The following is a 26,723-nucleotide window of genomic DNA, read 5'->3' on the forward strand; positions in this document are numbered from 1 at the left end:
CAACTTGATTGAAACACAAAATCCTGAAGGGTCTTGACGGAAAGGATGTTTCCTGCTATGAGAGAATCTAGAACTAGGGAGTTACTGGTTAAAAATAAAGGGTCACCCATTTAAAATGGAGATGGAGCAAAACATTTTCTCTCCAGAGTCGTGAGTCTTTGGAAATCTCTTCCTGAGAAAGCAATGGAAGCAGAATCTTTGAATATTTTTTAAGGTGGGGGGGACAAGCAAGGGGGTGATAAGTTATTGTGGGTAGGTGGGATTCAGATTTGAGGTTACTATCAGATCAGGCTCAGGCATGGTCTACTCCTGCTCCTTGTTCGTATGTTTGGGAAAACAGACATTGTGAACCAGTTTGAAGTAATCTAAATCATATCACTCAGGTTACTGAAAAAACCAACCAAGCTCGAGTCTCAGCTTAAGCACTTGGCAATTAGTTAACTACTTTTTTCTGATGTGATACCACTAACTAAGTTGTCTCACCATAAAGAGGTACTAAGATTTTAGCTGTTAAGATTTTAATCAAAAAACAGCTTCTTGGAACCAAGGAAAACAACTGGACTGAAATGCAAACATCTGCATTAGCAGATAGATAAATTTCCTTTGACAATATATCACTCAAATAATTGCTCTCATCACTTTCAGGGCTAATCCCAATGTTGAAGTGATGCTGAAAATGTCAATGGGAAAAACAGTCTGCCGACTGTTTTAAAATTAAATTTTTAAGGCTCAATCACAGAAAAGTCAATTAAGTACAGAGTTCCTTTGTTAAAAGAGGTCCAGTTTTTTTTTAAAAAGCCTAACAAACTTCCAGACAGGAAACATCACTTATGTATTCATGCCACTTTGTTTGATAGAAGCACTGGCATATTCCATTCCCAAGGTCAGCTACAAAAGGTTGAGGTAAATAGGAACCAGTAGCACACAAAGAGGCTGTTTCATTCATACCTTAAATCAAGGGCACAGTTTGACCATGAAATACACATATCACAATTCTGGTTATGTTGGACATGGTTTCATTTATTCTGAAAATAGCATCAATGCACCATCTGGTGGATAACTTTGTATGTTACACTTTAATCTGAAAACAATGGAACATAAAGGACATTTGGGTTCCAATTAGGCACTATTCAAAATAGGCAGCATTTTTATCAGAGACTAGTACTCTGTTCTTTTAAACTAATTTCTTTAATTGCCCATTCAAATATTGGATTTCTACAAAAACAGAAGTTTTACTACTACGTAGCAAAACATTCACATACCCATTGATCCCGTAGCCATATCAATGACCTTGCCAAAGAAAAATGGAGCCACTATCTGTGAAAGACAGGAAACAACTAGTGCTAGCATCCCGCCAACACAAATCAGCATTTCCTATTGAATAGAAAGAGAAAACATTTTAAAGGTAAATACGATACATTTTAACTTGCAATATTGTAATAAGACAACATTTCGGCCTAGATCTTCCAGTATCTAGATAGCCAAAGACCATACCAACAACCCAAGATCCCTCAGAAGTCCCAACGCAAGCATTCCTTGAGAATTGCCCAGGAAGTTTGAACTTCCGATAGGCAATTCCCATTCCCCACGACCATCCAAAAAAGTGTCGAACACTTGAGTTAAAATCGGTGACTTTGGACGGTTCTGACTTATCAGACCTGTTCCCCAGGAAATGTTAGACCGGGAAAGAAAATCTAGTCTCACACCTGGATAACTATACAAATGACCCCCCCCCCCCCCAAGAATCATTCACACTGATCACCCTCCCCTACCCCAACTATCCCCTTGACCACCGACGACCCAACCTGACAAAACTCTCCACTTACTCACCTCACCCACCCAGCATCCGACTCACTTCACCTTCCTGCATTCTCTCCACAGCTATTTTCAGAGCAGCTTCAGGGTATTTAAACTCTACTTACTGGAATACAGCAGCTAGGGGTTGTGGTTTCTGCGGTGCTCCCTATGCGCTTTGCTGTACTGCATTGGATGTGAAGGATCCTCATCGAAAGATTCCTCAGGAATATCAGAAGAAGGTAAGTGTACATTTTTTTGTCTGATCAGGGTTGGTAAAAAGATTTCCGATCCTGATCAGAAGATCTGGGCCTTAGTTCAAGTTTACCTAAATTGAGAAGAATCGTCTTTAGACATGGGGTAGACATGGGGTAGAAATGATCAGTTTGAGCTGATGAGGTAATTTAACTGCATTAGTAAAGAAGCTTGAATACGTTGCAAAATGTAACGCATGTTAAATCTTTTAGGGTGCAATCTTCCCCAGGTATATTTAGGTGCTATAGAGCTTCCGAGATAACCACAAATGTTGATTTGAATCAGCAGTCAATTGTAAAACTGCATTTGTCTGTTTCGGTGCCTGAAGGCACAGATAAATTATGATAATCCATTAGTCTAAAAGCTTCGTACTGAATCCACACTTTTGCACAGATGTTTCTTATCAACAAAGCATCCATTTAGCACCTGTTTTCACCAAAATGAACGCCCTCAAATGATTTTCCTATATTTTCATTATTCAATTAAATTAAAGACTAAAATGGAGGGTCTGAATAGCCTACTCCTGTTCCGCTATAGTTAATTATACTTTTGCAGAGCATTTACTACCGGAATTCTATTAAGTAACAATCCAAGCTTACTTATTCTTACAAATGGAATTTCAATTGCTGAAATTAAATACAGCTGAAATCAGGGCAGTTGCATACTAGACCATAAGACATAGGAGCAGAATTAGACCACTCGGCCCATCGAGTCTGCTCCACCATTAAATCATGACTGATATTTTTCTTATCCACATTCTCCTACCTTATCCCCATAACTCCTGATCCCCTTATTGATTAAGACCTTAAAGACACTCAGTGATTTGGCCTCCACAGCCTTCTGCGGCAAAGTGTTACACAGATTCACCACACTCTGGCTGAAGAAATTCCTCCTCCTCTCTATTTTAAAGGATCGTCCCTTCAGTCTGAGATCGTGTCCTTTGCTTCTAGTTTTTCCGACAAGTGGAAACATCCTCTCCACACCCACTCTATCCAGGCCTCACAGTATCCTGTAAGTTTCAGTAAGATACCCCCTCATACTTCTAAACTCCAACAAGTACAGACACAGAGTCCTCAACCGTTCCTCATATGACAAGCTCTTCATTCCAGGAATCATTCTTGTGAACCTCCTCAGACCCCTTTCCAAGGCCAGCACATCCTTCTTTAGATATGGGGTCCAAAACTGTTCACAATACTCCAGATGGGGCCTGACTAGAGCCGTATACAGCCTCAGACATACATCCCTGGTCTTGTATTCTAGCCCTCTCAACATGAATGCTAACATTGCATTTGCCTTCCTTTTTTAAAAAATAAATTTAGAGTACCCAATTTTTTCCAATTAAGGGGCAATTTAGCGTGGCCAATTCACCTACCCTGCACATCTTTGGGTTGTGGGGGAGAAACCCACGCAAACACGGGGAGAATGTGCAAACTCCACACAGACAGCGACCCAGAGCTGGGATCGAACCTGGGACCTTGGTGCCGTGAGGCAGCAGGGCTAACCCACTGCGCCACCGTGCTGCCCGCATTTGCCTTCCTAACTGCCGACTGAACCTGCACGTTTAACTTGAGAGAATCGTGAACAAGGACTCCCAAGTCCCTTTGTGCTTCTGATTTCCTAAGCATCTCCATTTCTCCTTCCAAAAAGCATAACCTCACACTTTTCCACATTGTATTCCATCTGCCACTTCTTTGCCCACTCTCCTCGTCCTTCTGCAGCCCACCTGCTTCCTCAATACTACCTGTTCCTCTACAGGGGCGGAATTCCCCCCCCCCCCCCCCCCCCAGTGGGAGTATCGCCGGGGCGCCCCGGCACCCGCACGCGATTCTCCCACCCCCGCCCCAAACCAGCGCGGCGAGAATCACGGCTGGCCGCTCGGAGAATCGCCGCTCACAAAAGGCAAGCGCCGATTCTCCAGCCCGGATGGGCCAAGCGGCCACCCCAACACGACAGGTTCCAGTCGGCGCTGTTCACACCTGGTCGCTGCCGGCGGGAACTGCGCTGGAACACTGGGGGAGGGGGGGGAGGGGCCTGTGGGTTCCTGTAGCAGGGGAGGGGGGTGGGCTCCGATGGGGCCTGGCCCACAATTGGGGCCCACCGATCTAAAGGAGGACCTGCTTTCCTCTGCCGCCCCACAAGATCCATCCGCCATCTTCTTGCGGGGCGGCCTCGAGAAGGACGGCAACCGTGACGCCGCTCCTAGCCCCCCGGGGGCGGGAGAATAGGGGGCTGGGAGCGGGCTCCGACGCCGGAGTGAAACACTCCGGTTTTCACTCCGGCGTCGGGACTTTGTTTCCTTTTTGGAGAATCACGCCCCAGATCTTTGTATCATCTGCAAACATAGCAACAATGCCTTCAGTTTCTTCTTCCAGATCATAATATATATTGTGAAAAGTTGTGGTCCCAGCACCGACCTCTGAGGCACAGCACTAGTCACCGACTGCCAACCTGAAAAAGACCCCTTTATCCCCACTCTGTGCCTTCTGCCAGTCAACCAATCCTCTCTCCATGCCAGGATCTTACCCTTAACACCCTTAAATAAATATTAATTGCGGCACGTTGCCATAGGCCTTCTGGAAATCTAAATAAATCACGTCCACCGGTTCTCCGTTATCTGACAGAGGGGCTGGTTTAGCTCACTGGGCTAAATCGCTGGCTTTTAAAGGCGACCAAGCAGGCCAGCAGCACGGTTCGATTCCCATACCAGCCTCCCCGGACAGGCACTGGAAAGTGGCGACTAGGGGCTTTTCACAGTAACTTCATTGAAGCCTACTCGTGACAATAAGCGATTTTCATTTTTCCTTGTCACTTCCTCAAAGAACTCCAACAGATTAGTCAGACATGACCTCTCCTTGAAAAAGCCATGCTGACTCAGTCCTATTTTACCAAGTACTCTGCAATCTCATCTTCAATAATGGACTCAGTGCTACATTAGCCACTTTCCAGTCCTTTGGAACCCTTCCTGCATCCAGTGAATCCTGAAAGATCACCACCAATGCCTTGAAGACAATGAATCTAGAAAATCTGGAAGCTGGTAAACATCTATGGGATGAATTTCTGCAGAGGTTCTTCCACTTGCTCATCATAACTGCAACAGATGTATGGAAACCGTGAAAAAATGTTTAATCACTGCTTATGTGGCTATTCTATGGACTCCTGCCAAGTTACAGCAGAAGAACCCCCAGAAAATTCACCCCACTTTGTGTGATTCATTATTCTCAGAAATTAAAGTACTTAAAAAGCCTCTCTTACAATGTCAAAGTATTTGAGAATCACTGCATGCTGAACATGTGTAGAAACACACAGGATTTGTCACAGAAAGTCATACCCATCAAATCACTCCCTTAATGAATTAAAATACAGTATAACTTTACTCTAAACATGAAATGAAAATCGCTTATTGTCACGAGTAGGCTTCAATGAAGTTACTGTGAAAAGCCCCTAGTTGCCACATTCTGGCACCTGTCCGGGGAGGCTGGTACGGGAATCGAACCGTGCTGCTGGCCTGCTTGAAAAGCCAGCGATTTAGCTCAGTGAGCTAAACCAGCAACCTGCAACTAAACCATTGAAGTTGCAAGTTCCTTAAAACCTCACATTCATGATGAATTATGCTCAGGAATCATATAGAATTTACAGTGCAGAAGGAGGCCATTTGGCCCATCGAGTCTACACCGGCCCCATAAAGAGCACCCTAACTTTTTTTTAAAATTTAGAGTACCCAATTATTGTTTTCCAATTAAGGGGCAATTTAGCGTGGCCAATCCACCTACCCTGCACATCTTTGGGTTGTGGGGGTGAACCCCACGCAGACACGGGGAGAATGTGCAAACTCCACATGGACAGAGAACCAGGGCCGGGATTCGAACCCGGGTCCTCAGAACCGTAGTCCCAGTGCTAACCACTGCATCACTTGCCACCCAAGAGCACCCTACCTATGCCCACACCTCCACCCTGTCCCTGTAACCCAGCAACCCCATCTAACCTTTGGACAGTACAGGGCAACTTGGTGTGACCAATCCATCTAACCCACACATCTTTGGTCTGTGGGAGGAAACAGGAGCAGCTGGAGGAAATCCACGTAGACACAGGGAGAATGTGCAGACTCCGCACAGACAGTGACCCGGGAATCAAATCCGGGTCCCTGGTGCTGTGAAGCAACAGTGCTAACCACTGTGCTACCGTGCCGCCCAAGCTTGAATAAACGTCCAGTTTATTTTGAAAACTACTCGGTACGAAGTACATTTCTAATATTTGAACTAAAATAAATTTTAGTCATTAACGTGAAATTACCCATTACGAAGGTATTAACATAAATAATACTCACATCTTTCGCCAACAAGAAGAGGCGTTTAAGATCAGCATTATTTTTTTTGTCCCTTTCCTCTTCAATGCTGTGTACAATACGAAAGATCTGAAGCCTTCGTAGGAACCTGAGACAGAAAGTATTAATTCACAATTTGCCAGCAATCAGAAAGGACCGTACGTCACCTAGCGACAATGACTAGAGACACAAACTGCTTAGTAAACACCAGCCAGATGCCGAATATATGGAGTGATCTACTTTTTGCAATTACCTGACATTATCATTCTTCTTAAAATCAATGACCAATTAAAAACTCTCAAACTGTTCCAATTTTGATACAAAAAAAAACCCAATTTGGATTTATACACATCAGCATAGAATCATAGAATTTACAGTACAGAAGGGGGCCATTCGGCCCATCGAGTAGACACCGGCTCTTAGAAAGAGCACCCTACCCAAGGTCAACACCTCCACCCTGCCCATATTTGACAGTTATTAGTTATCCCAGATTAAATAGGGTTGGACATAATATCTTATTCTGGCTCAAGCTGCATAACAGATTTTGGAGCTGGTAGTTAACTCTGGTTATTTTGCTCATGTTTGATCCCGAGATGAACTTCGACCTTTCATAGAATTTACAGTGCAGAAGGAGGCAATTCGGCCCATCGAGTCTGCACCGGCTCCTGGAAAGAGCACCCTACCCAAGGTTAACACCTCCACCCTATCCCCATAACCCAGTAACCCCACCCAACACTAAGGGCAATTTTGGACACTAAGGGCATTTTATCATGGCCAATCCACCTAATCTGCACATCTTTGGACTGTGGGAGGAAACCGGAGCACCCGGAGGAAACCCACGCACACACGGGGAGGATATGCAGACTCCGCACAGACAGTGACCCAAGCCGGAATCAAACCTGGGACCCTGGAGCTGTGAAGCGATTGTACTATCCACAATGCTACTTGTGCTGCCCATTTCTCCCAAAATCTCAGCACATGCAATAGCTTTGATATTGTCCTTAACGTTACTAAAATTGCAGGTACTTCACACACAGCAGGTACTTCACACGCCAACAGCAAGGGAATAACTGGCAGGTTAATCTATTTTGGTAGGGGCTTAGAATTGAGAGAATAATACAAGCCAAGATATCGAGAGATTTCCTGCTCTACTTAGAAAACACTACAGTAACTTCATGGTCTAGCAAAGGATAACTATAAAGCACTCCTTCAGTACCACATCATATGCCAGTCTAGGTTGCACACTTGAGTTTTGGAATGAAATTTTAACCCATAACCTTTGACTAACCAAACCAACTTGACATCGGTGGAATTTATCCCAAATTTGCAGATTGCTGGATCAGGTGAGAAAGGTTATGTGAAACTCGCCTTTGTCACCGATTAAATGGCACGTCATGCAATTTCCAAGGGCTGGTGAAGATCACATAGCCAACCGCAGGGCCGGGGGCTGAAACACGTCAGCAAAGCCAGGAATCTGAGATCAGGGCAACATTTCAAAAGGGCACCCCGATCTCAAAGTTAAATTCAAGTCCACCACCCACCACCACACCACTACGGTGCGCCCAAGAGCAATTAGGATTGATAATTAATGCTGACCTTGCCAGTGAAGTCCACATCCCATGACTGAATATAATTTTAATTCCTTTCATGTACACTTTTTGGAGTTTCATTTGATTACTTTGCCATATACTACTGCCATTAAATAATTCTTAGATTTTAAAGGGTGTTCAGACCATGCTGAAAAGCTCAGAAGACATTAGATCAAAATTTGAACTACTGCTTGCTGCTGGTGCAACAGACAGCAAGAGATTTAATAACATTGAATCATTGAAAGCATGTACTTAGCAGGATTGTCAACCAATTTAGTTTCATTGGCATAACAAAACTTCAATCTACACAAATTGTCGTTCAGTGTGATATTCTGACTAATCAACAATCCATCATTACCTGTTGCAAAAAACACAAAAAGGGAATTCAATCAGGCTGAAGACCAGGGTAGAAATACAAACAATCTTGAAAGTTAGGTGCATCTGTCAATGGGAAACAAAGTTTGTTTTAAAAATTAGGTTGACATAATTATAGACAATTAAAAATGTTTAAACTTCACACAGGAACAGTGGGACCCATGATTTATTTTATGCAGGATAATATATTGCCTGGTAACTGTGACGTGACTGTAGATGACACGTAGTTTATGACCTTGGACCGTGGCAAACAATCCAATATTTTGTTTGGAAAAAAAAGTACACAATGGAACCTGTCTTTTCAAGATCAAATATTCCAGTGAGAAAAAGTGGACTTTCAAAGCACATGATCCCTTATTGGAGGAACAGCATGAAGCAAGGGCCCTACCAGCCCGAATTCGACTGTGGGAAGAGTCTCTTGTTACTGCGCTTAATGAACAGATTTCACGGTATGTAATATTGAAAATAATACATAGAAGATGCCCAAGTCAAACATTTCATTGCCAGAAAATATTAGGTTGGCTAGTCAAGCAAACCAATAGCGAAATTGTGTTAATCAAACAAAAGTGGTATTGGGTTTTATTTCTCTGCTTACTGCAAGGAAACTACAATCCCTGTATATATTATCCATTAAACCAAAGGGATAAAATTACTTCTGGGCTTTTTTTTGGAATGCTGAGACACATTTTCCTTTTATTGGGCCTATGTAGAATGGATTTAAAATTCATACTGGTCCAAACCAAGACAGATCACTGGCATGACAACTGCTACATACTTCATGCAAGTGTTTATGGAATAAATTGACAAATGCTGTAACGGATGTTGGCAAAGCTGATGGATTAAAAAGGAGCTGGGTCAACTCCCTATTCACCAAGGAAGCAGTAAGTGGAATATGATTGGAGGAGGCAACCAGCTATCCTAGATATTCCAGGACTGTTCTAGATTTTGTATGTCCATTCAATGTCCCAGGTCTAAGCTTCCCCAAACACCATTTTTCCCAGATTTATCGTGTCTGAATCTTTGTGCACTGCACTGCTACGCATGCCCAGACCCAAACCCACACAACCACAAAGGAACAGAGGAAACACTGGCTGGCTTTCTCCTCCGAGTTATTCAGCCTTGGTTAATGGGTTTTGCGGGTGTCCTAGGGGTGAGGATCCAGCCGGCAGCAGCGGTGTTTGGTCCAAGTTGGGGAAGGGAGTGGTTCTGAAGTGTGGTCAGCTGGTGAAGGCACTCTCTGCCCTGTTCCTGTTGTCCGCTCAGCCCCTCCCCTAGCACGATTACATTCGCACGGTCCAGTCATCAAACTCCCCCCACCACATTCTATGAAGGAAAACTTTCTCTTCCACCCCTACCCACCACGGTTGGTGACCTTGTCTTGGAGAAGCAAACAGAGAGAAAATCAAATAGATTTTTCCTTCCTGTATTTCCTTCAATTAATACAGTCACATTAGAACATAGAACATAGAACAGTACAGCACAGAACAGGCCCTTCGGCCCTCGATGTTGTGCCGAGCCATGATCACCCTACTCAAACCCACGTATCCACCCTATACCCGTAACCCAACAACCCCCCCCTTAACCTTACTTTTTTATTGCCTAAATGATACATCATTGTATGTCAGACATAAATGAGAAACTCTGCAACAGCCTCAATCTGCAGGATTTATCAAATTAACACAAACAGAAATATTTACCTCTTTATAACTCTGTGTCACCAGAATTGTAATTCCTTTGGCCATGGTATATGCAACCCAGAGACCGGAGATTAGAAAGCTAATCAGATGTAGCAGCTCTCTTTTCCTTTTTAGGTTAGCATTGTTAAGATCATCAATCTGTTTAAGGGCAATCGACTCCATCGTCAGGTAAATAACTATAAGAATGCAGGTTTTCATTGTGCAAAATGCTGCAAGGTCAAAAGTTGACCTCCAAAAACACCACTCAAGAACATCATTTTCCAAGTAGTGAGATCGGCCACCTATAAAACATCCAATTTCAATACATAAAGAGAACAAAATAATAATGTATAGAGAAAATGAACTGAAACCAATGCCACAAAAACACAAACAGCTAAAACGACCCATCGTAAGCAAGTAAATCATAGCTGTAACCTTTACATCAGTCTGCTCAGGTTTTAATGATCCAAAAGTTTTACTCATGTACTGTTAGAATTCGCGAATATTGCCCGAAATTAACCACAGCTGTTTTTACCCGTCCTTTTTAAATCTACAACTAATGAAAAGTTTTCTCCCACTCTGTTCAAATCTGTTATATTTTGGGAAAGACATCTGTTGTGCAAGAATTTTCTCTATTAAATCATGCCGCATTTTCTTGTTGAGCCAACTGAACTTTTCCCACATTCAAAACTTTTTACCTCAATCTAAGTTTGCGAAAATACAAAACGAAGGGTGGGAGGGAGGTTTAGAGGAGGATTTGAGGAAAAAACGTTTTTACCCAGAGAGTGGGGAAGGTCTGGAATGCACTGCCTGGGAGGGTGATAGAGGCGGGGTCCCTCACATCCTTTAAAAAGCACCTGGATGAGTACTTGGCACGCCATAACATTGAAGGCTATGGATCAAGTGTTGGTAAGAGGGATTAGGTAGGAACGTCAGGGCCTTTCATGCGTAGGTACAGATTCAATGGGCCAAAAGGCCTCTTCTGCACTGTAGTATTCTGTGATTCTGAAGTCATGTGACTTCTCAGAATTTTCTCCCATGCCACAATTTTTGCCCTTTTTATCATTTTGCACTTTGTTAGGGTTCCATTAGTAGCACTGTCCTTAGCCATGTAGGTCAACATTGCATGCGAGTGTAATCACTGAGCATCAGTAGGATACTTGTCTGTAACTTATCATGGGCAATCTGAATCCAATTCTCATTTGACATCTAGACATAAGGAATAATAGATGCCAATTGGCAGAGGCTTTTTTGGTTTGTTTCTGCCCCTTGCCAGGGCATTAAAGTGAAAAGCAGTCATTGTCAATTCAGATGACGAAAGCTAACATAGCACAGATTGCATGTTTAACTTGGAACTCGCCTAACTCTACAGAGCAAAAATTGTACTCACATAACTGCCACATACTTTCATTGAAAACTCATTTGGAAATGTTCAAATGGTAGATTCTGGGAATGGGTAAATTCAACTTCAATTTATATAGGACCTTTAATGTAATGAAATAGCACAAGATTCCTCAAAACAAAGTTTGGCATAGAGCCACATGAGGAGATATTAGGTAGGATGACCAAAATCTTGGGCATTAAAGGGAGGTAGTAAGGAGTATCTTAAAGGATGAATTTGAAGCAGAGTGACAGAGAAGTTTAGGGAGGGTAACACAGACTTTAGGCTTGAGGCAAGTAGAAGATCTATTGGAGCAATTAAAATTGGGGATGCACAAGAGACCAGAATTAAAAGAGTGCAGATAATGCTCAATATATTTGGGTTAGAAGAGGTTATAGAGATAGAGAGGGGAAAGGCAATGGCGAGGTTTGAAATCAAAGATGAGAATTTTAAAATCAAGATCATGCTTGACTGTGAGTCAATGCAGGTCAGCAAGTACAATGGCAATGGGAGAATGGGACTTGCTTCAAGTTAGGACATAGCCACAGAGTTTTGGACAATCTCAAGTTTACATAGTGTAGAATGTAGCAAACCAGCAGCTGGGCATTGCAATAGGAGTGCCTAGAGGTAACAAAGGCATGAATGAAGATTTCAGCAGCAACTCAAGTGAGTCAGGAACAAAGTCAGGCTATAGAATAGAACAGTACAGCACAGAACAGGCCCTTCGGCCCTCAATGTTGTGCCGAACAATGATCACCCCACTTAAACCCACGTAACCCGTATTCCCGTAACCCAACAATCCCCCCATTAACCTTACACTACGGGCAATTTAGCATGACCAATCCACCTAACCCGCACATCTTTGGACTGTGGGAGGAAACCAGAGCACCCGGAGGAAACCCACGCACACACGGGGAGGACGTGCAGACTCCATACAGACAGTGACCCAGCCGAGAATCGAACCTGGGACCCTGGAGCTGTGAAGCATTGATGCTAACCACCATGCTACCGTGAGGCCGAGATGGAAAATTGACTGTCTTACTGACGGCACGGTAGCATTGTGGATAGCACAATCGCTTCACAGCTCCAGGGTCCCAGGTTCGATTCCGGCTTGGGTCACTGTCTGTGCGGAGTCTGCACATCCTCCCCGTGTGTGCGTGGGTTTCCTCCGATTTCCTCCCACAGTCCAAAGATGTGCAAGTTAGGTGGATTGGACATGATAAATTGCCCTTAGTGTCCAAAATTGCCCTTAGTGTTGGGTGGGGTTACTGGGTTATGGGGATAGGGTGGAGGTGTTAACCTTGGGTAGGGTGCTCTTTCCAGGAGCCGGTGCAGACTCGATGGGCCGAATGGCCTCCTTCTGCACTGTAAATTCTATGAAAGGTTGAAGTTCATCTCGGGATCAAACATGAGCAAAATAACCAGAGTTAACTACCAGCTCCAAAATCTGTTATGCAGCTTGAGCCAGAATAAGATATTATGTCCAACCCTATTTAATCTGGGATAACTAATAACTGTCAAATATGGGCAGCACGGTGGCCTAGTGGTTAGCACAGCTGCCTCACGGCGCTGAGGTCCCAGGTTCGATCCCGGCTCTGGGTCACTGTCCGTGTGGAGTTTGCACATTCTCCCCGTGTCTGCGTGGGTTTCACCCCCACAACACAAAAATGTGCAGAGTAGGTGGATTGGCCACGCTAAATTGCCCCTTAATTGGAAAAAATAATTGGGTAATCTAAATTTATTTTTAAAAACGGTCAAATATTGCTTTACCAATCCCATAAGCTTTAAAATAATCCAACTCATAACAGTTGGTGATGCTATCAATTTTAATTGCTCAATAGCCATGCAGTGCCTCATCAGAACAAGGGATATTACATAACCCTGGGGAATTTGCAGTCAATTTGAAAATTTACTGTAATATGCCAACGGCAGTCTTGATAAAACATTTATTTAGAGAAGGGTAGATTTCTTATAAATTTACTCAACCATTAAAAAAGCAGAACAAATGGGAATTTTGTAGTTTGCCTAACTTGGGGCTTAGTTCCTTTGCGTGATTTGATAGCACCCGGTAAAAGTATGCATCAAACGTCGTTAAAATATATTGAGTATTATCAGCTAATGTATATTGTCTCTTATGGAATATAATAAAACTGATATTGAAATGAATTACTTTATACTTATAGTTACCTAAAATCCAGAGTATGACTGTAGATATTCCATCCACAAACAGAATAATATTAACAAGAGGGATGAATCTAACTGCTGGCAACCGATAATAATAAATACTGTCGTGTGCCATTCTTCTCCCAGTCTCTTTTATTCTTCTAGATATTCAGATCAGCCTAGAAGGTAATAAAAGTTTCAACATTGAGAAACATTTTATTCAAACTAATACACAATGTAGACACAAAAAACATATTTTCAGATGGAAACATACACTCTGCAGTTCAGGGACATTACAAAGACCAAAGCAAAGGGTCATTAGCCCTCATCTGTTCTGAAGTTCAGCAGTTCTGACTGATGGTGAATGCAGCAAGATCGGCCAATAAATGCATGCGGGTGTGTCTTGGTACAAGATGACAACAAAAGACTATGAGGGGCCAGTTTAGCTCAGTGGGCTAGACAGCTGGTTTGTGTTGCAGAACAAGGCCAGCAGTGCGGGTTCAATTCCCAAACGGGCTGAGGTTAATCATGAAGGCCCACCTTCTCAATCTTGTCCCTCGCCTGAGGTGTGGTGAGCCAAGGTAGGTTAAATCACCACCAGTTATCTCTTCCCCTCAAAAGAGGAAATCAGCCTATGGTCATCTGGGACTATGGCAACTTTACCTTTACTAGGACAATTGCCAGTTTAGCTCAGTGGGCTAGACAGCTGGTTTGTGATGCAGAACAAGGCCAGCAGTGCGGGTTCAATTCCCGTACTATAATAGAGTCAACTTAGAAATTAAGCACTGCTTTATGGACAATGGAACCAGTTAGCAAACAGAAGGACTGGGAAAGGCAAAGTTTACTCCAAACCTCATGCTAACTCAAAGCACATTTCTCCTGCAGAGAAACAGTTTGGAAAGAAACTTAGTCCTAAAGATAGCATATGCAACTATTTAGAAGAGTCTATGTGGGTACTATTTCAATATCGGAATCTGAATATGATCCTAAATCTTGGAGATGTTTATATACCCAAAGAATTATATTGGATTTTCTATATGAGGGTGCATTTAGTGTGGATTGGGCCAGAACTCACCACATTTTGGAACAGAACACATAAAATGAGATTGAAAACACATGTGTGGTGATCCACTGTGTTAACTGTGTGCACCTGTATTAGGGGATGTACAGTAGGACCTACACTACAGGTTCGCCGGTAGCCCCTGCCAGCTAGCTCCGCCCACAAGGAGCCGTATAAATAGGCATGACTCCTCCTGATCAGCCATTCTGCCAGCTGCAGTAGGAGGCCACGCATCTGACTGTAATAAAGCCATTGTTGTACCAACCCGAGTCTTTCGTGCAATTGATAGTGCATCAATTTATTACAGTCAGATTTTCCGCATTATGGACATCAGGATCAAACCCGATCGCCTGCAGCTGGATCCGCACTCGCCAGACGCCAGAAAGGACTTAAATCACTGGCTGGCTTGCTTTGAGGCCTATATCAACGCTACGACCCCCGCGCAGACGGAAGCTCAGAAGATGCAAGTGCTTTACTCCAGATTGAGCTCCAGCGTGTTCCCGCTAATCCAGGACGCCCCGAATTACGCAGAGGCTATGGCTCTCCTTAAAGAGAACTACGTTCAGAAGACGAACATATTCTTTGTTAGGCACGTTCTCGCCATTCGCGTACAACTACCTGGTGAGACGATCGAAGACTTCTGGCGAGCTCTTATCCCACTTGTATGGGACTGTGACTGTCAGGCCGTCACGGCCACGGAACATTCCAATCTCCTCATGCGAGACGCATTCGTGACGGGGATTGCGTCAGACCCCATCCGACAATGACTGCTGGAAGGGGCCACGCTCGACCTAGCGGAGACGAAAGCTTTCGCGATCTCCATGACGGTCGCATCTCGCAACTTCCAATCCTACCCCGCTCGTCGCGCGGCCCACCCCTCCTACTCCTCTTGGACACTGCAAACGACCACCCCCAGCTGGGGCCACTCCTGCTCAATATGCCTGCGCCGTCCGCCACATCACGCACCCTGGGGGTCCCCGCTGTTACTTCTGCGGCCAGCAGAAGCACCCCCGCCAGCGCTGCCCAGCCAGCGCTGCCACTTGCAAATCCTGCGGTAAGAAGGGCCACTTTGCGGCGGTGTGCCAGGCCCGCGCAGTCGCCGCTATCGCGCCCGAATTCGCTCACTTCCCCCAGCCTATTGCACAATGGGCGCCACCATCCTCTGCTCCTGGGGCCACATGCGACCAGTGGCCACCGCCATCTTCCCCCCCAGGTCCACGTGCGGCCCGTGGGTGCCGCCATCTTGCCCCGCCCCCACAACATGCGCTCCATGGGCGCCGCCATCTTTCCCCGCACCTGCAACGTGCGCTCAGTGGATGCCGCCATCTTGCCCCGCCCCTACAACATGCCCTCAGTGGGCGCCACCATCTTGCCCCGCCCCTACAACGTGCACTGCGTTGGCACCGCCACCTTCTCCTCCACAGGTCCTCCGGGCGCCGCCATCGCCACTATTTGGTCTTCCCCACGGGACTGGAACGCTGGATCCGGGTCGCCGACACTCCACATCTGAATCCTCGGACAACCACCCGCTGCTTGCCTCTATGACACTGTGCCAGTTCTGCCCTCACAACCTGGCCACCGCTTCGACGACAGTTGAAATCAACGGCCACGCGACCTCTTACCTACTGGACTCCGGGAGCACCGAAAGCTTCATCCACCCGGACACGGTAAGGTGCTGCTTGGACACGGTAAGGTGCTGCTCCCTCGCGGTCCACCCCGCCAACCAACGGATCTCCCTGTCCTTCGGATCCCACTCTGTCCCGATCCGAGGGTTCTGTGTGGTCAATCCCACTGTCCAAGGCGTGGAATTCAGCAGTTTCCACCTCTACGCTCTCCCCAACCTCTGTGCTGCACTATTGCTGGGTCTGGATTTTCAGTGTAATCTCCAGAGTCTCACCCTCAAATTCGGCGGGCCCCTACCCCTACTCACCGTTTGCGGCCTCATGACCTTCAAGGTCGACCCCCCCTCCCTCTTTGCCAATCTAACTGCGGATTGCAAGCCCGGCGCCACCAGGAGCAGACGGTACAGCGCCCAGGACAAGGCCTTCATCAGGTCCGAAGTCCGGCGGCTGCTTCGGGAGGGTATAATCGAGGCCAGCAATAGCCCCTGGAGAGCCCAAGTGGTAGTGGTTAAAACTGGGGAGAAACACAGGATGGTGGTGGACTACAGCCAGACCATCAATCGGTACACGCAGCTCGACGCGTACCCCCTTCCTCACATATCTGATATGGTCAATCAGATTGCACAGTACCGGGTCTTCTCAACGATCGACCTTAAATCCGCCTACCACCAGCTCCCCATCCGTAAATCAGACCGTCCAGACACTGCCTTCGAGGCGGACAGTCACCTCTTTCAATTTCTTAGGGTTCCCTTTGGCGTCCCTAATGGGGTCTCGGTATTCCAAAGAGAAATGGACCGAATGGTTGACCGGTACGGACTGCGGGCCACGTTTCCATACCTGGACAACGTCACCATCTGCGGCCATGACCAGCAGGACCACGACGCCAACCTTGCCAAATTTTTCCACAATGCCACTCTCCTCAACCTCACCTACAATAAGGAGAAGTGCGTGTTCAGTACCAACCGCTTAGCCAGCCTCGGCTACGTAGTCCAAAATGGACTCCTGGGGCCCGATCCCGACCGCATGAGCCCCTCATGGAACTCCCCCTACCCCACTGCCCCAAGGCCCTCAAGCACTGCCTTGGGTTCTTCTCCTACTACGCCCAGTGGGTCCCAAACTACGTGGACAAGGCCCGCCCACTCATACAGTCCACCCAATTTCCCCTCACGGCCGAGGCACAACATGCCTTCGCCGTATTAGAGTAGACATTGCCAAGGCCGGGATGCATGCAGTAGACGAGACACTGCCCCTTCAAGTAGAGAGCGACTCTTCAGATGTCGCCCTTGCCACCACTCTAAACCAGGCGGGCAGACCCGTGGCATTCTTTTCCCGCACCCTTCATGCCTCTGAAATTCGACATTCGTCCGTTGAAAAGGAGGCCCAGGCTATCGTTGAAGCGGTGCAGCATTGGAGGCATTATCTGGCCGGCAGGTGATTCACTCTCCTCACTGACCAACGGTCGGTAGCTTTCATGTTCAGCAACACGCAGCGGGGCAAGATCAAAAATGATAAAATCTTGCGGTGGAGAATCGAGCTCTCCACCTATAATTACGAGATTTTGTGTCGCCCCGGCAAGCTCAACGAGCCCCAAACGCCTTCTCCCAAGGTGCATGTGCCAGCGCACAAGTAGACCAACTCCGGGCCCTGCACGACAGCCTTTGTCACCCGGGGGTCACTCGATTATACCACCTCGTCAAAGCCGCAATGTGCCCTACTCCGTTGAGGAAGTACGGACAGTCACCAGAGACTGCCAGGCCTGTGCGGAGTGCAAGCCGGACTTCTACCGGCCGGACCGTGCGCGCCTGGTGAAAGCGTCCCGCCCCTTTGAACGCCTCAGCGTGGATTTCAAAGGGCCCCTCACCTCCACCGACCGCAACACATATATCCTCAGTGTGGTCGATTAATTCTCCAGGTTCCCCTTCGCCATCCCATGCCCCGATATGACGTCTGCCATCGTCATCAAGGCCCTCAACTCCATCTTCGCTCTGTTCGGTTTCCCCGACTACATCCACAGCGATAGGGGATCCTCATTCATGAGCGATGAGCTGCGTCAGGTCCTGCTCAGCAGGGGTATCGCCTCCAGCAGGGCGACCAGCTACAAGCCCCGGAGAAACGGGCAGGTAGAGAGGGAGAACGGGACGGTTTGGAGGGCTGTCCAGCTGGCCCGACAGTCCAGAAACCTCCCAGCCGCTCGTTGGTAGCAGATCCTCCCAGATGCACTGCACTCCATCCGGTCTCTACTGTGCACCGCCACAAATAACACACCCCATGAACGTGTTTTTACCTTCCCTAGGAAGTCCACATCCAGGGTGTCGCTCCCGACTTGGCTGGCAGCTCCAGGACCGGTTCTTCTACGTAGGCATGTCCGACTCCACAAGGCGGACCCCTTGGTGGACATGGTACGCCTACTCCACGCCAACCCTCAGTATGCCTATGTGAAGTTCCCCAACGGCCGCCAGGATATGGTCTCACTCAGGGACCTGGCTCCCTCAGGTTCCACTCACACACACTTCCCCACCCACGCACCACCCTCCCCTCCCCCGGCGGAGGCGCTCCCAGCATTAGCCCCACAAGGTCCATCCCTCCTTCCCCTGCCCACGCTACAAGACGAGGAAGACTTCGGCACGCTCCCGGAGTCATCCAACTACTGGCCAACACCAACACCGCCAGCACTGACGCCGACACCGCCAGCACCAGCTTCGCCACCACCGCTACGTCGCTCCCAGCGAACCGTCAAACCATTGGACGGGCACCAGTCTACAAGATGGACACATTTTTTTTTTCCCCCTCCCCTCTGTAAATTACTCTGTATATAGTTCCACGCCACCCCCGCCGGACGTATTTTTAACAGGGGGTGAATGTGGTGATCCACTGTGTTAACTGTGTGCACCTGTATTAGGGGATGTACAGTAGGACCTACACTACAGGTTCGCCGGTAGCCCCTGCCGGCTAGCTCCGCCCACAAGGAGCCGTATAAATAGGCATGACTCCTCCTGATCAGCCATTCTGCCAGCTGCAGTAGGAGGCCATGCATCTGACTGTAATAAAGCCACAGTTGTACCAATCGGAGTTTTTCGTGCAATTGATAGTGCATCAACGTGTTTGCATGAACAAACGTTTTTTTAAAAATAAACAACCGCAACACGACACCGGCGCGCGATTCTCTGAGGTGCAGAAAATTGGCGCCATTTGCGCTGGCACGTTTGGCGTGGCGCCGGCCGCTGGAAGCAGTGGGGCCGGCAATTCTCCGGCCCAGATGGGCTGAACGGCCGCACCAATATGACAGAGTCCCGCCGGCACCGTTCACCCCTGGTCGCTGCCGGCGGGAACTCTGCGGGAATGGTCGGGGGACGGCCTGTGGTGGGGGCTGAGCCTCCGATGAGGTCTGGCCCGCGATCGGGGCCCACCGATTGGCGGGCCGGCGTCCCCCCCCCCAGGCCTACTTCCTGGCGCAGCCTGCCCCTGAAGACCGACCAACATCTGGCGCGCTAAAGAAGTCCCCCGTGCATGTGCATGAACCGCTCCAGCGCTGTGCTGGCTCCCTGTGGGGGTCAGAATCTGTTGTGTCCGGGCCCGGTTCGCGCCGTCATGCGCCCAATATTCGAGAATCGCCCCCAAGAGATCCAAAGAGTTAAATTTGCAGACACCAATGATTTACATATTGCTATGGGATCCAAAAGAAAAAAAAAGGAGGAACTTGCAATTATAACTTGCCTTTCACAGCCTCAGCACATTCCCAAGAATTTTCCAGCCAAATGAGTACTTTTTGAAATAATGTAGGAAGTGCAACAGCCAATTAGAACACAATATGGTCCAATAAAGAGTGATGTGATAATGACCTGGTAATCTGTGAGGTTAGTTGAGGGATAAATACTGGCTGGGGCAGCAGGGAGAAGTCCCTCGCTATTCCTTGAAAAAGTAATATATCATTAAGACACTGAAAGGAAGCCATGTGGCCATCAGGTTCATGGCAGCTCACTGTAGAGCAATCCAGTTAGTCCCAGTCCACCACTCCATCCCTGCAGGTTTATTTCCCTCAGGTGCTGATCCAATTTCCTTTTGAAATCACTTCATCTCTGCTTCCACCACAATGATGGAGTTCAATGTCGTCACCACACAGAGCATTAAAAAAAACTTTTCTCAAATCCCCTGCATCTCTTACCAAAAAACTAAAATCTGTCAATGCATTATCAGCTAATAAGAACAGTTATTTTTGTCTATCTTATTTAAATCTGTCATAATCTTGCATCCCTCTATCAAATGGGCGGCACGGTAGCACAGTGGTTATCACTGTCAGGGCCGGCTCAAGGCACCGGCAACTCGGGCTGTTGCCCGGGGCGCCATGTGCTTAGGGGCGCCAGAGACTCGGGTCCCGCGCATGCGCAGTTGGGCCGGTGCCAACCAGCGCATGCGCGGTGGCCGCCCGCCCCCAGGGCGGCCCCCCGGCTCGGTCCGCCCCGCCCCCCTCGGGTCCGCCCCCCCACCCCGCCCTCGGGTCCGCCCGCCCCCGCGTCCGCCCCCCCCCCCTCGGGTCCGCCCCCCCCTCGGGTCCGCCCCCTCCTCGGCCCCGCCCCCCCCTCGGGTCCGCCCCTCCTCGGCCCCCCCCCTCCCCCCCCCCCCCCGGACCCGCCCCCCCGGCCCCGGCCCGCCCCCCCCAAGGGCGCCGAAGTTCAGCTTGCCCGGGGCGCCAGCAACCCTAGAGCCGGCGCTGATCACTGTTGCTTCACAGCACCAGGGTCTCACGTTCAATTCCCGGCTTGGGTCACTGTCTGTGCGGAGTCTGCACATTCTCCCAGTATCTGCGTGGGTTTCCTCCGGGTGTTCTGCTTTCCTCCCAAAAGACGTGCTATTAGGTGATTTAGAACTTCTGAATTATCCCTCAGTGTACCCAAACAGGTGCCGGAGTGTGGCGACGAGAGGATTTTCACAGTAACTTCATTGCACTGTTAATGTGCGCCTATTTGTGACAATAATAAAGATTATTAAATCTCACCTCAACCTCCTTTACCCCAAGGAGAATAGCTGCAGCTTCTGCATCCTAACTAAATTAATAGCTTGAACTAAGTTCCCTGACTCTTGGAACCATTCTGATAAATCACCTCTGCACACGCTCAAGGAGCTTCACATCTTCTTAAAGTGTGATGACCAGAACTGGATGCAATAAATACTCTATTGTGGCCTAAACAGAGGTTTCTCAAGGTTCAGCATTACATCTCTACTTTTGTATTCAATATCTTTATTTCTAAACGCCAAGACCCTAAATGCTTTGCTAACTGCTCTCTCAATGAGTCCTGCTATCTTCAAATATCTATGCACATATATCACCAGATCCCTCTGCTGTGGGTTTGGAAGGCGTGGCCCAAGGAACCTAGATGAGTTACTACATCTTGTAGATGGTACGCACGGCTGCCATTGTTCATCGGTGGTGGACGCTTTGAATGTTTGTGAAAGGGGGAGCAATCAAGCGGGATGCTTTGTCCTGGATGGTGTTGAGCTTTTCGAGTGTTGTTGGAGCTGCACTAATCCAGGCAAGTGGAGAGTGTTCCACTACACTCCTAACTTGTGCCTTGTAGATGGTGAGCAGGTGTGTGGTGGGTTGGGGGGGGGGGGGGGGGGGGGGGGTCAGGTGATGAGGATTCCTGTTTTTTTTTCATGCCCTAGCCACAATATTAATATGGCTAGTCCAGTTCAGTTTCTGGTAACCCCCAGGATGTTGATTGTGTGGGATGCAGCGATGGTAATGCCATTGAATGTCAAAGGGCGATGATTAGATCCTCTTTTGTAGATGATCATTGCCTGGCACTTGTGTGGTATGAATGTAACCTCCCACTTGTCAGCCCAAGCCTGGATATTGTCCAGGTCTTGCTGCATTTGAACATGGACTGCTTCATTATCTGAGAGTCGTGAATGGTGCTGAACAGTGTGCAGTCATCTGCAAACATCCCCACTTCTGACCTTATGATGGATGAGAGGTCATTGATGAATGGTTGGGCCCATGAGACTACCCTGAGGAACTCCTACAGTGATGTCCTGGAGTTGAGATGATTAACATCCAACCACCACAACCATGTTCCTTAATGCCAGGTATGACTCCAACCAGTGGAGAGTTTTCCCCGACTCCCATTGACTCCAGTTTAGCTAAGGCTCTTTGATGCCATACTCGGCTATACCTTTAAGTGTGCCAAGTATTAGGGAATCATTTACATGCACACAATAGAGCAGAGCCTTAGTTTACCACCTCAGTGGACATGATGTACTTCCGGCAGTGCAGTGTTCTCCCAGTACAATGGAGTGCCAGCAGAATACGTATGGGCAGAAATCATCGGTACATGACTTGAATAAAGAATAAACAGACATGAGGTCTGATGGATCATAATTTAAAATACTAAATCAATTATCTTTGGCACTGATAATTATATTCCTCACAATTTATGTCCAAGTGGATGATTTTCTATTGAAGCTGCAACTTCAGAACAAAATTTCTGGGAGGTGGATTCAGCACTACACTGCAACGTTGAGGCAAATTGTGCTATGTGAAAGTAGTTTAGCAACAATTCAAGTCATTGAATTAATTCATGACTGAGACTGATATATTTTTGTAAGCTAAGGGAACAAAGGATCACGGCATAGGGCAATAAAATGGACCAGTGGAAGATTAGTCCTGATATTATTGAATGGCAGAGCAGAAGTGGCCAAATGATCTTCTCATGCTCAGGTAGATCATGGCTGATCATCCATCACAATGCCACTTTCCTGCGCTGACTCCCTAAAATCAGTTTCAATATTGATTGAGCTTTCAAAGAACAATACAGGACAGGAACAGGCCCTTCGGCCCTCCAAACCTTCACTGGCCTCTTAGCTAGAGAATTCTAAAGATTCACCACTCCGTAAGTGAAGAAATTCCTCCTCATCTCAGTCTTAAATAGCCTGTCCGTTATTCTGAGTTTGGGCCCTCTGGTTCTTGATTCACCAGTCAGAGGAAACATCCGATCCACATCTACCCAGTCAGGCTCTGTAGGAATTTTGTAGATTTCAATGAGCTCACCTCTCATTCTTCCAAACTGTAGAGAATGCCAGCCCAGTTCCTCAATTCCTCTCATACGACAATCCTGCCATCCCAGGGGTTAATCTGCTGAAACTCTGTTGCACTCCCTCTTTGGCGTTTATCCTTCCTTAGACGATGTCTAATGACATCAAGGGAAATGGGGCAGCACGGTAGCACAATGGTTATCACTGTTGCTTCACAGCTCCAGGGTCCTAGGTTCAATTCCAGGCTTGGCTCACTATCTGTGCGGAGTCTACACGTTCTCCCCGTGTCTGTGTGGGTTTCCTCCTGGTGCTTCAGTTTCCTCCAACAAGTCCCTAAAGATGCGCAGGTTAGGTGGATTAGCCATGGTAAATTGTCCTGTGTCCAAAAAGGTTAGGTAGGGTTACTGGGATGGGGTGGATTTAAGTGGGGTACTCTTTCTAAGGGCTGGTGCAGACTCGATGGGCCAAATGGCTTCCTTCTGCACTTTTAGTTCTATGATAAGACGACCTAAACTGTACACAATACTCCAGGTGCGGTCTCATTAAGGTTCTATATAATGGCAGCAAGATATCTTTACTCCTGTACTCAAATCCTCTTGCAATAAATGCCAAGATAGCATTTGTCACCTTAATTGCTTGATGACCCCTGTTTGCTAGCTTTTAGTGGCTCATGAAGAAGGATTTCAGCATACAAATGTGAACAGCTGTGTTGTGTTCGATGTCTAGCAAGGACTCTTCCAAAAGATTTGTGACTTGTCCAAACCTGGACCTTTATTAAATCACACGTGGCAAGATAGCGATCTGTTATAGAGCAAGTTATAATGCAGTTTCTTTGTACTCTCCTGATACTATCACTAGGCAGACTGACATCTTATAACCATCTGCCGATCACCGGATGTGCAAGCACTTATATCGGAGTGCCTTGTCACATGCCCTGTCTCAAAACCGCATGGTGGGTCTGTACCGCCACCTGCTGGTTGGAGGTTGCACCACCAGCCATCTAAAGGCATATCACCACAAGCTGTGGCTCAACACTGATCCTTGAGGTACCCCTTATTAATCCCCCTACGGGATCTTAACAAAGGCCTTCTGAAAACCCAAATACACCAGATCCACTGTTTCTCCTTTACCTATGCTACAGTAACAGGCACAAAAAACTTAAACAAGTTTGTCAAACATGATTTCGCTCAGTGTCAACTGTGCCCAATCATTACTTGCCAAAGATCTAATTATCTTTTTTTTAAAAGTATTTTTATTCAAAATATTGAACATATTAACATTTAAAGCACACAACGTACAAATTAAAACCAACCTCCCCCCCCAAACCTGCCCCTCCCTCCCCCAACACTTTAACCAGCCCCCCCCCCCCCCCCCCCCCCCCCCCCCCTTCCCAGCAGCTGGCAGTAACCAGCTCTTTGAAATGTACAGTAAACACACCCCATCTCTTATGGAACCCCTCACTCAGAGCAAATTAAATCTCCCAGCCAAACAGAGGCACAGGGTGGAGATACTGACCTCCACCCCAACAGGACCTGCCTGCAAGCGATCAACGAGGCAAAGGCTAAAACATCCGACCTTGTTTCCAAGTTCGACACCCCGAATATGGCCCCAGGGGCTGGGCTCTAAATTTACGTGCAAGACCACCAACACAGTGTTGAAGAATGACCTCCAAAATTTCTCCAACTTCTGGCAGGACCAGAACACGTGTACGTGATTGGCTGGGAACCTCCCACACTGCTCACAAATACCCTCCACCCCATCATACAAGCAGCTCACCCTCGACTTTGCCAGGTGCGTCCTATGCACTACCTTTAGCTGCATCAACCCCAGCCTCACGCAAGATGTTGAGACATTCACCCTACGCAACACCTCACACGACAACAGCACCATCCCCAACTCCTCCTCCCACTTAGCCTGAACCCCCATCAGAGATGACATATCCTCCCCCAAAATCCTCCCATGGATTATCAATCCATTATAATAGGTTCTAATATTTTACCTATTACTGATGTCACATCAACAGGTCTGTAGTTCTCTGTTTTCTCTCTCACTCCATTCTTAAATAAATGGGTTACATTTGCTACTTTCCAGTCTGCAGGAAGCTTTCCAGAATCTGCAGAATTTTGAAAGCTAACACCACTGCATCCACCATCTCTGTAGCCACCTCCTTCAACACTTCAACACTTTCTAATCTTTTCCTTTTCACATACCTAAAGAAACTCTTTTTTAATGTTTTTTTTAAAAAATGGTTTTTATTGACTTTCATTTGTATTTATGACAAAACAAAAAAGGTAAAATCACACGTTAAACATATACAGATACATGTGGTATGTTCACGGTAAACACCAAATGGTCTACAACAACCATATTATTAACTATATACATGTTGCCCCATGGTATTGAAACATACCTGGGATGTGTTTGAGGCCATAAGGACGTAACCAGTCACACCGAGGCTCAGGGCGGAGAAACTGACCTTCACAACAGAAATTGGCAGCACAAGTGGGATTTCTCCCCCCCCCCCCCAACCCCCACACAGGTACCCTTTGGCTCATCTATACTTGCTTTCCTCTGGTTGTTGCCCCCCCCCCCCCCTTCCATCCACCCCACTTCTTCCACCCCTCCTTCTTTTCCCCTGTCCACTTCAGTGTTCCCTCCACCTCGCCTCCCCTGTTTTTCTCCCCCCTCCCTGGTCCTCGAAGAGGCTGGTGAATTGCTTCCATGTATTGTGGATGGCTTCTTCCGATCCTCTGAAGACAATTTGAGGAATTCCACCAAGTTGGACAGTCAGTCTGCAGCCTCGAGTGCTTGAGTGGCACTGCTGATCTCCAGTCGAGCAGGAGTCTCTGCCGGGCGATTAGGGAGACAAAAGCTAAGGCGTCTGCTCCTCTTGCCATGAAGAGCTCTGGCTGTTCCGACACCCTGAAGACCGCCACCAGCAGGCATGGCTCCACTCTCACAACTGGACATGGCTTCAAAAAAGTATGTGGTCTGGTACCCGACATGTTTGGGCAGGTACAGAGCATGTCAGTGTAGTTGGCCAGGCCTCCCTTGCAACGTCCACATTTGTCTTCCAACTCCAGGAAGAACCCGCTGATGCATGTTCTGGTCAAGTGAGCTCTGTGCATTACTGTTTGCTACATTAGGAAGAGGAAGTGTTCACCCCATGCCGGAAGAGGTGGAGTTCACCCCAAGCAGCGCTTCGATCCAGAGTCCTCCGCCTATCTCCGTGCCCAGCTCGTCCGCCCACGTTTCCCGTGTCTCGTACAGCAGGGCCCTTACCTCCTCTGGCAGTCGTCTGCATGTGTCGGCGCAGTTACCGACCCCTAATTCCCCCCATGATAGCAGTCTGTCTATAGGGCGTGTCCGATATCTGGGGGAACGTTGCCATCTCCTTGCGGAGGAAGTTCCTCAGTTGTAGGTAACAAAATTCTGTTTGTTCCCCTCAGGTCGCTACT

The 26,723-nt window shown here is 47.4% G+C and overlaps 1 protein-coding gene across 1 annotated transcript in view; it reads right to left on the reverse strand.

Annotated features, from left to right (window-relative positions):
• The window catches only part of LOC119956611 (ABC transporter B family member 1-like), a 309,180-nt gene that overhangs the window by 257,424 nt on the left and 25,033 nt on the right, over positions 1–26,723 (reverse strand). The window contains exons 2-6 of the mRNA XM_038783984.1: positions 13,579–13,733; positions 10,032–10,312; positions 8,318–8,400; positions 6,374–6,479; positions 1,263–1,374 (exon numbers count right to left, since the gene is read on the reverse strand). Of these exons, the coding sequence (XP_038639912.1) occupies positions 1,263–1,374; positions 6,374–6,479; positions 8,318–8,400; positions 10,032–10,312; positions 13,579–13,690 (694 nt within the window). The 5' untranslated portion in view covers positions 13,691–13,733. The remainder of the gene's footprint in view (positions 1–1,262; positions 1,375–6,373; positions 6,480–8,317; positions 8,401–10,031; positions 10,313–13,578; positions 13,734–26,723) is intronic.

This window comes from Scyliorhinus canicula, chromosome 1 (assembly GCF_902713615.1).
Source record: "Scyliorhinus canicula chromosome 1, sScyCan1.1, whole genome shotgun sequence".
Taxonomy (NCBI): Eukaryota; Metazoa; Chordata; class Chondrichthyes; order Carcharhiniformes; family Scyliorhinidae; genus Scyliorhinus; species Scyliorhinus canicula.